Source organism: Sinocyclocheilus grahami, unplaced genomic scaffold (genome assembly GCF_001515645.1).
Source record: "Sinocyclocheilus grahami isolate Dianchi unplaced genomic scaffold, SAMN03320097.WGS_v1.1 scaffold128.1, whole genome shotgun sequence".
Classification (NCBI taxonomy): domain Eukaryota; kingdom Metazoa; phylum Chordata; class Actinopteri; order Cypriniformes; family Cyprinidae; genus Sinocyclocheilus; species Sinocyclocheilus grahami.
Window position 1 is genome coordinate 306616 of NW_015505307.1, and position 11398 is coordinate 318013.

At 36.0% G+C, this 11398-nt stretch overlaps 1 protein-coding gene across 1 annotated transcript in view; it reads right to left on the reverse strand.

The window, feature by feature from the left end:
* The window catches only part of LOC107590487 (protein-methionine sulfoxide oxidase mical1-like), a 48725-nt gene that overhangs the window by 17173 nt on the left and 20154 nt on the right, over window positions 1-11398 (reverse strand). Inside the window, exons 2-15 of the mRNA XM_016279240.1 lie at window positions 10299-10593; window positions 9980-10187; window positions 9079-9186; window positions 8858-8953; window positions 8255-8410; window positions 7986-8086; window positions 7259-7516; window positions 6854-6969; window positions 6223-6349; window positions 5586-5664; window positions 4727-4874; window positions 3682-3878; window positions 770-879; window positions 304-391 (exon numbers count right to left, since the gene is read on the reverse strand). Coding sequence (XP_016134726.1) covers window positions 304-391; window positions 770-879; window positions 3682-3878; window positions 4727-4874; window positions 5586-5664; window positions 6223-6349; window positions 6854-6969; window positions 7259-7516; window positions 7986-8086; window positions 8255-8410; window positions 8858-8953; window positions 9079-9186; window positions 9980-10187; window positions 10299-10593 — 2087 coding nt within the window. The remainder of the gene's footprint in view (window positions 1-303; window positions 392-769; window positions 880-3681; window positions 3879-4726; window positions 4875-5585; window positions 5665-6222; window positions 6350-6853; window positions 6970-7258; window positions 7517-7985; window positions 8087-8254; window positions 8411-8857; window positions 8954-9078; window positions 9187-9979; window positions 10188-10298; window positions 10594-11398) is intronic.

Here is an 11398-nt window from a genome sequence, read left to right on the forward strand (position 1 = left end):
AAAAATATTTTTAAAACGTACACCGTTCAAACTAGGCTGCTTATGTTGAAGTGTTTGGGATGTGGCTTTTAATGATGAGACCTTTTTTGTAATCAGGCTCTCAAAAAGTATATAACAATTTGGATATAGATTTATCGGCCAACATATCGGTTATCGGCTTTCAAAAATAAAGAGTAATCGGTATCGGGCAAAATTTTCATATCGGTGCATCCCTACTATTCATATATATCTCCATACACACACACACGTTAACTGCATCGCAATAGCACTCTTGCACCATTTCATTGAGAAACTTTATTTCACCACTTACTTTTTCCTCTTTCACATCCTTATCCTCTTCTTTCTCCTTCATCTTTTGTTGTCTTGGTCCTTTCTCCGATGCCAGTCGGTCCTGAGAGACAGGTCACATGATCTCATTTACAGCTCAGGTTACGTAATGTGGCGACAGCAGATCGACAGAAATAAACATTGATTTCACCATTATCAAATGCACAGAAAGCAAACAGTAGCATCCTTTTGGTCTCATCCTTTTATCATTCGTTTAACTTCCTCATTGTAGCGACAGCATGGGAGTAATTAGATTTGGCAACAGTTGTGTGTGTAACGGGGGCGTTTAGTGTTTTCCTCAATGCTGTGGTTCGTTACGACAGAGATTGCACATGCTCTATTTCACCCAACACACTACACATGATCTTGGACAGGCACTACTGCTACAATGTCATCAATAAGGGGGGTTATTTTACATGATAACAGGCAGGTGTTGGAGTACCTTGCGTCTTTGGAGGGAGTTGCGCTTAAGCGTGTTGAGGAAGAAGGCGGCCGAGCGGGTTCTGGACAGCGAGAGGGTCTTGTTGTTGAGCGAGAGGCTGTTGGAGCACTCTGAGGAAGACAAGAGGAGTGAAAGTAGTGAGATACAAATAAATGGAAATAGATCTGAAGAAATTAGTCTTCCAGAAAGGTTTCCACGTGTATATCTGAAGATACATGTTGGCTCACGCAGCGCTAAAAGCAAAGTACAATTGTATAAATGACAAAATAACTTAATGTAACAAAGAAAGAAAATGTTATGTAAAAGGAAAAATGCTTAATTTTCAAACCAAAAATAATAAAAAAACAAAACATTACACATAACCGGTCCAAAAAACATGATCTATTATTTAAGCTTTTCATTTTGCAGCAAAACCTTATTAAATGAAAACAAAAACAAATAAAAATAATAATAAACGCTAATAAAAACAAAATGCTAAAAGCACTGTATTTTATGTTGTTCAAAGTAATATATATATATATATATATGAAATAAAAAACAAACAAATAAAAAATATAAAAATACAAATAAATAAATCTAATAAACGATAATAAAATAAAAATCTTAAAAGTACTGATTTTGTTGTTCAACAACTCAAAGCAATAACATAATATAAATAGTTAATAAATATCTAAATACATTTAAAATAAAAACAAAAAAAGTAGTTCAAATTTTTTTTAATTAACAATTTTAAAACAAAATAAAAATAAATAATTACATTTAAAATAAATGTAGTACAAACATTGTGAATTAAACGTAAATTAAAAATACTTAAAATGTATTCAAATCCTGAACATTATAACGACCAAAGAATAACTGAACAAGAAAAGCGTCATTTGTAATCTCTTTCATAATCCAGAACAACCTTACAAAAACTGTGCATTTTAGATGCAATTCACTAGATCGCTTCAGCAATACATAGCAACAAATAACAAAATATAATAAAACAACTTCCTACCCTTGGAACTGGAACAAATACACATTCAGTCACACTTCACATTCAATATGTGGTTTGCAGTGTTGTGTTAGAGATGATCTGTATTGGATCCCACCCCCTTCCCCAGAATTCACACATCCACAGCCTGCGTGAGTGACAGCTCAACCTGGAGCACATCTGTGTGAGATCCCCTCCCAAACACAGCATTCAACAACTAAACGCTCAATCCCGCTGCCTAAAGCCCCTCTAGCGGCTGTGGTTCCTCCTCTGCAGATGCCGTTTTGTAATCCGTCTCATAGAGTGGTGCGTGTCGAGGCCGGACTGAGATCCATTCCCACCGATTCGCCCATAAGCAGCTGATTTCTCCCCGGCTGAGTGCATTTGCTGCTGCAGCCGCTGCTGTCAGACTACAGACTACAGCAGAATACTGCCCATTCACAGCAGTGCATGCTGGGAAGGGGTCTTAAAGAGACAGCAGCACTGATAGCAATTATATGAGCTATTCATCAACTTGTTTCTCTTAGATACTCTAAAAAATGACCTTTATTTACACTTGAATTTTCATACAGATCATGCATTGAAACCATGTTGAAAATTCACAGTTGAGAAATCGTGACAATATTGGTCACAACCATTAGCATGTTAACATACACTACTGTTCATAAGTCTGGGGTCAGTAAGATTTTTTTATGTTTTATTAAGAAATTTATATTTTTATTCAGCAACGATGCATTAAATTGATCAAAAGTGACAGTAAAGCTATTCATGTTACAAAAGATTTCCATTTCAAATAAATGCAGTTCTTTTGAACTTTCCATTCATCAAAAAATAGGTATCACAGTTTTTACAAAAATATGAAGCAGTACAACTGTTTTCAACATTGATAATAATTAAAAATGATTCCTGAGCAGCAAATCAGCATATTAGAATGATTTCGGAAGGATCATGTGACACTGAAGACTGGAGTAATGATGCTGAAAATTCAGCTTTGCATCACAGGAATAAATTAGATTTTAAAATATATTGAAATAGAAAACACTATTAATTAAATAGTGATAATAAAATAGTGATTTTAAATTAAAATTGTAATAATATTTCACTTTATTACTGTTTTTACTGTATTTTTGATCAAATAAATAAATCTTACCAACACCAACAGTAGTGAACAGCAGTGTACTACCACCCATATTTACACATACATTACCCCTTCAAAAGGTACTAATATGTATGATTTAGGGGTAAATAAGAGTACAAAGATGTACATTTTGGCTTTTGTACTGCCCTAGTGACAGATTGCGCCATTTTTTTCTGAGAGTGTAAATAAAGGCAACAACTAGTATATATTTCAGACATCATTAAATATGCATTTCAAAGTTATGAATGCCTCCAGAAATGGCCCCTCATTACCTGCTGGGGTCTCTTTCTCAGTGAGAGCGTTGCGTATCTGTGTGAGGTAGACGACCATAGAGAGCTGGTCAATTTTCCCACAGGTGGTCATTTCACTGGCACGCATGACGGGAGTAATGCCAAACTCTCTCTCCATGAGGTCAAAGGCCAACTTATTGGTCCCAGTGATTTTACAACACTCACCTTCAATGTTTTTCAGCTTGCGATCTCTGGAATTCTGGTTCAATCACATTTATACACATGAAGGTAGGACCATGCTTTCTGCACTTAACGTCCAGCAGTAGTGAACAGCAGTGTACTACCACCCATATTTACACATACATTACCCCTTCAAAAGGTACTAATATGTATGATTTAGGGGTAAATAAGAGTACAAAGACGTACATTTTGGCTTTTGTACTGCCCTAGTGACAGATTGCGCAATTTTTTTCTGAGAGTGTAAATAAAGGCAACAACTAGTATATATTTCAGACATCATTAAATATGCATTTCAAAGTTATGAATGCCTCCAGAAATGGCCCCTCATTACCTGCTGGGGTCTCTTTCTCAGTGAGAGCGTTGCGTATCTGTGTGAGGTAGACGACCATAGAGAGCTGGTCAATTTTCCCACAGGTGGTCATTTCACTGGCACGCATGACGGGAGTAATGCCAAACTCTCTCTCCATGAGGTCAAAGGCCAACTTATTGGTCCCAGTGATATTATATTCATCTAGACTAGACAAGTCACTGAAAGAGAGGATAGCATACATTTAACTATGCAAATAATATGCATTATAAATGTATTTACAGTGTAGTCTATCTATCTATCCATCCATCTATATCTATCCATCCATCCATCTATATCCATCCATCCAGCCATCCATATCTATCTATATCTATCCCTCTAGCCTTCTATATCCATCCATCCATCCATCCATCCATCCATCTATCATCTCGCTGAAATCATCATTTGATAAAAAAACAGTAAAAACAGTAATATTGTAAAATCTTATTACAAATCGAAATGTTTTCTATTTGAATATATTTTACATTTATTCCTGTGATGGTAAATCTGAATTTTCAGCATCATTACTCCAGTAATGAAAACTAAGGAAGCCCATAACCGCCACTGAATACAATTTTTTAAAAAGGCGACTTTTATCTCACAATTATGACTTTTTTCCCTCGTAACTGCGAATTTACATCACACAATTCTGACTTTATATCATGCAACTGCAAATGTACATCTTGCAATTTTGAGAAAAACTGTCAGAATTGTGAGATAAAAAGTTACAATTACCTTTTTTTATTTTTATTCAGTTGTGGAAACAAGCTTCCATTCAAGGATCAGGATTCGATTAACAGATTTTTTAAAAAATATAAATATTTTATAACATCATAATTGTCTTTACTGTGACTTTTGATCAATTTAATACATCCTTGAATAAAAGTATTAATTTCTATGAAAACAATCTTATTGTCCTCCAACTTTTGAGCTGTAGTGTATCTAGCAAGAACTTTTCACAACAAAACTGAGCTCTGCATGTTTAAGAGTTACTAATATTCGTGTTCGCTGTTGGTTAAGGTGATCTTACATGAGTTCAGGTCTGAAGTTGTGGATGAGAGCGCAGAGAGCCATGCCGGACCTCCAGGACTCACTCAGGTCTTTCACCTTCACATGTTTGTACCCCGCTGTGCTCTTCTGACACCAGGACAGCAGATCCTCCAGACGCCTGAGAGATTCTAAACACAAATTCAGTTCATCATTTCACTGTAAACTCTGTGTTTCTCTGCATTTTCATACTATATAGACCAGTAGACTCATTTGCATGTAACAATAACAGGCTCTTTAAAAGGCCATGAAACACAAACACATTTTTGAGATGTTAACAGCTAGATAATGTTAATATATTAACATACATTAACAAATGTTGCATATTATTGTAAACAACCACACTTTTTAATTGTTGAAGGCGTTTTTTGCTCTTTTTCAACAAACTTATGGTTAAACAAACAAACAAATTAAAATGCTAAACACATTCAGTGTTTTAGAAGTTAAAGTGATACCTTATATATATATATATATATATATATGTATACTATATAGACCAGTAGACTCATTTGCATGTAACAATAACAGGCTCTTTAAAAGGCCATGAAACACAAACACATTTTTGAGATGTTAACAGCTAGATAATGTTAATATATTAACATACATTAACAAATGTTGCATATTATTGTAAACAACCACACTTTTTAATTGTTGAAGGCGTTTTTTGCTCTTTTTCAACAAACTTATGGCTTATGGTTAAACAAAATTAAAATGCTAAACACATTCAGTGTTTTAGAAGTTAAAGTGATACCTTATATATATATATATATATATATATATATATATATGTGATACCATATTATATAGATACATAGATACAGTAACTGTTGTATGGCATTTACCTTTTTTAGGTTTAATTATTATGATGGGTTTCATCTGTTTCTTGGCTTTACAATCCTCTGTGTCATACAGACGCTTGACCTTTAAATTGAACACAAACAGTCTTAAATAAAAGTCCTCTATGATGATAAAAAAAACACTTCCATTGCTAGTTACATCAGGCAGCTTTTGCATGTGTGTGTGTGTAAGTGTGCATCTAGGACTTTGTGTTTGACCTGTGTGGGTTTGATACAGGACAGGCTGACGTTCGGGTAACGTGTGGATGGATCGATGCTGTAGGATGCGTAGTTCTTGCTGGTGTTTTCTGGAGTCGTTTGAGAGAGTAACTGATACATGCTCTCCCTGTAAAAGATATACACAGCATAACGCACTGCTGCATCATGTATGCATTTTATATTGTTTTATATCGATACATACAGTTCGTAAGTTCAGTGTAGCTAAGATTTTAATGTTTTTTAAAATAAGTACTTTGCTTACCAAGGCTGCATTTATTACTAAAAATACAGTAAAAACATTAATAAATGTAAAATATTATTACAAACTATGATGATAAAAAAAACACTTCCATTGCTAGTTACATCAGGCAGCTTTTGCATGTGTGTGTGTGTGTAAGTGTGCGTCTAGGACTTTGTGTTTGACCTGTGTGGGTTTGATACAGGACAGGCTGACGTTCGGGTAACGTGTGGATGGATCGATGCTGTAGGATGCGTAGTTCTTGCTGGTGTTTTCTGGAGTCGTTTGAGAGAGTAACTGATACATGCTCTCCCTGTAAAAGATATACACAGCATAACGCACTGCTGCATCATGTATGCATTTTATATTGTTTTATATCGATACATACAGTTCGTAAGTTCAGTGTAGCTAAGATTTTAATGTTTTTTAAAATAAGTACTTTGCTTACCAAGGCTGCATTTATTACTAAAAATACAGTAAAAACATTAATAAATGTAAAATATTATTACAAATTAAAATACATTTTTCAAATTTATTTCTGTGATGCAAAGCTGAATTTTTAGCATCATTACTCCAGTCTTCAGTGTCACATGATCCTTCCGAAATCATTCTAATATGCTGATTTGCTGCCCAAGAAACATTTCTGATTATTATCAATGCTGAAAACATTTGTGCTGCTTCATATGTGTGGAAACCGTAATGCCTTTTTTTCAGGATAATTTGATAAATAGAAAAGATGGAGAAAAAAAAAAAAACAGCATTTATTTGAAATAGAATTTGTTTGTGTTATAAACAGTGTGAAAATGGTAAACTGTACCTCTCCGCCAACAACTCCAGGGGTAGCACACCTTTTCCCCAATTCCTGACCATCCACGCCGTGTCAAACGCAGCCAGGAAACCTCGAGCAATGCCAGTGCCCAGAGGCCAAAACGGCTGCAGAAAAATAAAATAAAATAAAAATGAAACCAACAAATAAATAAAAATATGGCCGATTTCTATTTATTTTTGATGGCCAATTCACTGTTTCCCCGTTGTACTGTTTAAACAGTGTTTACAATAAAATTCTAATTTGATATAGAATGATCACACATTACAATGTACAAAAAAAGACACTGTAGTACTTTTGAAAGCTCAGATTGAAAAATAAGTCCTGATAGTATTTACCTACATTATCAGTCTAATCGGCTGCCCCGTTTATTCGTACACTATACTCATAACCCACCTCTACTAGAGAGTCTCCCACCAACGCGACGAGCAGTCTCTTCCCCTTCCTCTCCTTCACAAGAGAGGCATTCTCTGCCCTGTGCATGCAGGTGAAGTCAAACACGGCCACGTCCGGACGGCCCACGTGGTTCTTGGCGAACTCCAGGTCCGGCAGCATGTGATCTGTGGAGAAGTTAGCGGCGTCGTATGCGTACTCCTGCAGGGCCTCCTGGTTGACGTTTGCTGGTGCGAGCAGCTGATTGACATCAGGAAAGTCCTGAGAACAAGAAACAAGAATGGCTTAATGTTAATCCTGTGACACTGAAGACTGGAGTAATGATGCTGAAAATTCAGCTTTGATCACAGGAATAAATGACATTTTACAATAAATTCAAATAGAAAACAGCTACTTTAACTTGTAATAATATTTCACAATATTACTGTTGTTATTTATTCCTTTTGTACTCCACCTGAACTAAATATACAGGTTGCATTTCTAAGCGAATGCAAATAGCAACTGTCTGCAGCTATTCCAGTGAGAATACAGTGACAAAAGAGGACAAGCATAGCTGTGAAGATTGATAAATGCGTTTGTAAGTGTAAATGCGAGCTGGAAACACGCCTGAAGTATCACCTCTGCTGATAAAAGCATGGCCTCTTTTCCAAGCATTTCTAGGCTCTGTTCAGCCTTTATATAAGATATTCTCAAAGCCTCAGCTCTTTGAACATGTTTCACTGTGTTGTACCTGCTTTATCACTCCTTTTTTTAATAAGCTCCCCTTTTTAGCAGTCATCACAAAATAGTGAGTATCATCTTTGTAGTAGACAATATTCTCTAGATCAACGCCTGGAAAACATAACAAATGACAGGGCAGAGATGAAGATGTGTGTAGGTTTACTTAGAACTATATTTTGGAGACAGCTAAATTGAACAAGAAGGAAAAAATGATTTATTTTTGAATGAAAACAGTTGATGGTATATTCTCAGTGAGATGAAGTAACTGTGAGTCTGTACCGATCTCAGAGTGGAGCTCTTGGAAGAATTTCTGGTTGTATATTCGTGCCACACCGCTGATCTCCTGCACCTGAGCCTCTTGTTTAGTGCGGCGGTTTACGAAGTTTGCAGTGATACCGATGGCCAACTTTCCCCTGAGCTCCTTTATCTTAAAACCTGAAGACACACGGGGAACAACAACAGTGGGAAAGGGTCAATAAAATAAAAACGTAAAAAATAAATAAATAAAATATTTAAATGCATTTAATTTAATAATAAAATAAAAGATTATCCAAGTCACTTTGTGCTAAATAAAAGTATTTAGTACAAAGTGACTTGGATAAGGAGTGTTTTTAGAACAAAAAACTATTTTTATTTAAAAAAAAAAAATTTTTTTTGTTCTACAAAATAAAATAATTTATTGTATAAACTCACCTTATAAATAAATAAATAAATAAATAGTACAAAGTGGCTTGGATAAGGAGGGTTTTTACAACATAAAAAATTTATAATTTTAAAGATAAAATTCAATTTCATAATAAAATTAAATATTTAAAGCTTTTAGTACAAAGTGACAAAGTAAATTTCATGGAATCCGCTCATCTGTGTAAATTTTTTATTTACCATCAGGCACATATCTTCCTCCTCCAGCTGAAATAAAAACATCAAACTCAAAAGCAGCAGCTGTGTGGGACCCAGGAGACACCTGTGCCCTCCATCCTGAGAGAAAGAATGAGAGAAAGAGAAAGAGATGAGACCAAAAGTTAAAAAACAAATGTCATTTTTCAACTACACGACCACAGATCTTTTCACTTTCTGTGACAACAACTAAAGCTGGTTTGTACCTGTGGATCCTGCTGGTTCAAGCAGACCTTCAAAGGTCACACCTGTGTGCACCTCGACCCCCAAAATCAGAGCCAGTTTCAGCAGAATCAACTGCAGCTGACGGATACCTAGAGAAACACAGATCTCATTACTACAGTACACCTCAATTAAAGTTATGCACATTTTCAGCAATAAGAAAAGAAGTTTCACTTTAACTATGATTTGTCTATATTTACCAACTCAATACACATTCCTGGTCCTATTGTACACCATTCATTAGTGCACACTATTCTAAACAAATGTTGTTTTCATAATCTTTCATCCAAATGTACAAACTTGCTCTGCCTTTAAATCTGATATCCCGTAGGCCAGAAAATATATTAACCAACAATATCATAGTTGAACATTTCACAATCCAATCAAATCTGGATACATTTAAGTCCTGCTACACATTGTTTTGTGTGTTGAATGACATTTCACTCAGAAATACTCTCAAATATTAAAAAGTTAGAGGTCAGAAAGATTTTTTTCAACAAGGAACGATAAAATTGATCAAAAATGACAGTAAAGACATTTATAATGTTAAAAAAGATTTTTCTTTAAACTTTAAAACATTTTTTATCAAAGAATCCTGGGATTAATCCCAGGAATAAATACAATTTTACTAAATATTCAAATTGAAAACAGTTATTTGAAATTGTAATAATATTTCACAATCTTTCTGTTTTGACAGTATTTTTTAACAAATAAATGCAGCCTTGGTGAGCATAAGACACTTTCAAAAACACCTTTTATTTCTCAGATCCTCAGGTCTTTGAATGCATTTTGGAAGCAAAATTGGGTTGTGAATGTCATTCATGTTGACTGTAATTAATTTGGTAACAAAAAAAACAAAAAACAGCAAAACATATAGATGCTCACTTATGTGATGAATGGATCCACTGCAGAATCTGCCATAGAATTTCTTTGCACCAAGGTTGAGAAGGTCTCGAATGGTGTACGGCCACAGGTGCAGGACATTATTCCTCATGAAAGACACTCTTTTGTCCAGTACAACTACCTGAGTGCCTAGTAGAGCCAATTCAATCGCTGTCCTGAGACCACATGGACCCGCACCCAACACTAAACACTAACACAGAGAAAGAGAGAGATTGCATTCAGTACATACAGACTGGTTACATTTCCCAGCGTTAAACAACTTTATAGATAGAAATCTCATTTATCAGGTAATTTATGGTACCTTGTTTTGGTGACATGCCTGACCCTGTTCATAGTCCGGATGGGCGGCTCTCTTGTCGATCTTCTGCCAGAGGTCTTTGGCTTTCCAGTAGTTGAGTCTGTCCTTCAGTTTGCTGTAGAAGTGCTTGTAGTCCCTGGGCTCGACCTTCAGATGGCGACAGAGTTCGATGAAGTTCTGCTGTGTCTCTTTACACGTCTGCGCCTGGACAAAGCGGTCAAACAGAGCGTGGCTGGGATTGACAGAGTCTGGCTCGTTGGCCATTGTGACGGGAGAGGCCTGGAGCCTGCTAGATGAGCTGCAGAGACAAGAGAGAGAGTTTACCGAGGAATTTCAAACAAAAAGAGGGTTTCACTTAGGCATGGGCCGATTACCGGTTTCAAGGCATACCGCGATTTGGAAATTTCACGGTTTCAAAACCACTAATATTTTCTATTATACCGTTCCTGCGGTATGCACTGATTTTCATGTCTCCTCAAAGACTGAAAGTGCAGGAATCCCTCAGGTTGAGTGCAGTGTAGAGTTTAACACGACCCTCCTCCTGTTGGTGCGAGCGAGCGGTCAGTCATGTGTGTGTAGGATGGCCGAACTTAAGGAGCTTCCCCTGGAACTTACGCGATCGGCAATCAGACATTTTTTGTCTTATTACAGCTCGTCTCTGTTCTGGACTTGCACAAACTGCATTGCAATGCAATCATTTTCCAAAATGTAATTTATGTGAAAATATGAAGTCTGTGAATGCATGTTAACACAGGCCAGAGCCGTTGAAGACAGACGCACAGAGAAAAATACTGTAGCAGGCAGATCACTCACTGTTCATGATGCACGAACTATTGGAAGAAAATCCTCAATATTGATTTGGGGGTTTATATGAATGTGTTTCTGAGGGGAACTGACTGTCTTCAGAAAAGTTTACATGGTATTTTCTTTTCATCTCGTCTCTGTATAGTTCATATTAAAGGAACACTCCACTATTTTTGAAAATAGGCTCATTTTTCAACTCCCCTAGAGTTAAACAATTGAGTTTTACCGTTTTCGAATCCATTCAGCCGATCTCCGGGTCTGGCGGTAGCACTTTTAGCTGTAGCTTAGCATAGATCATT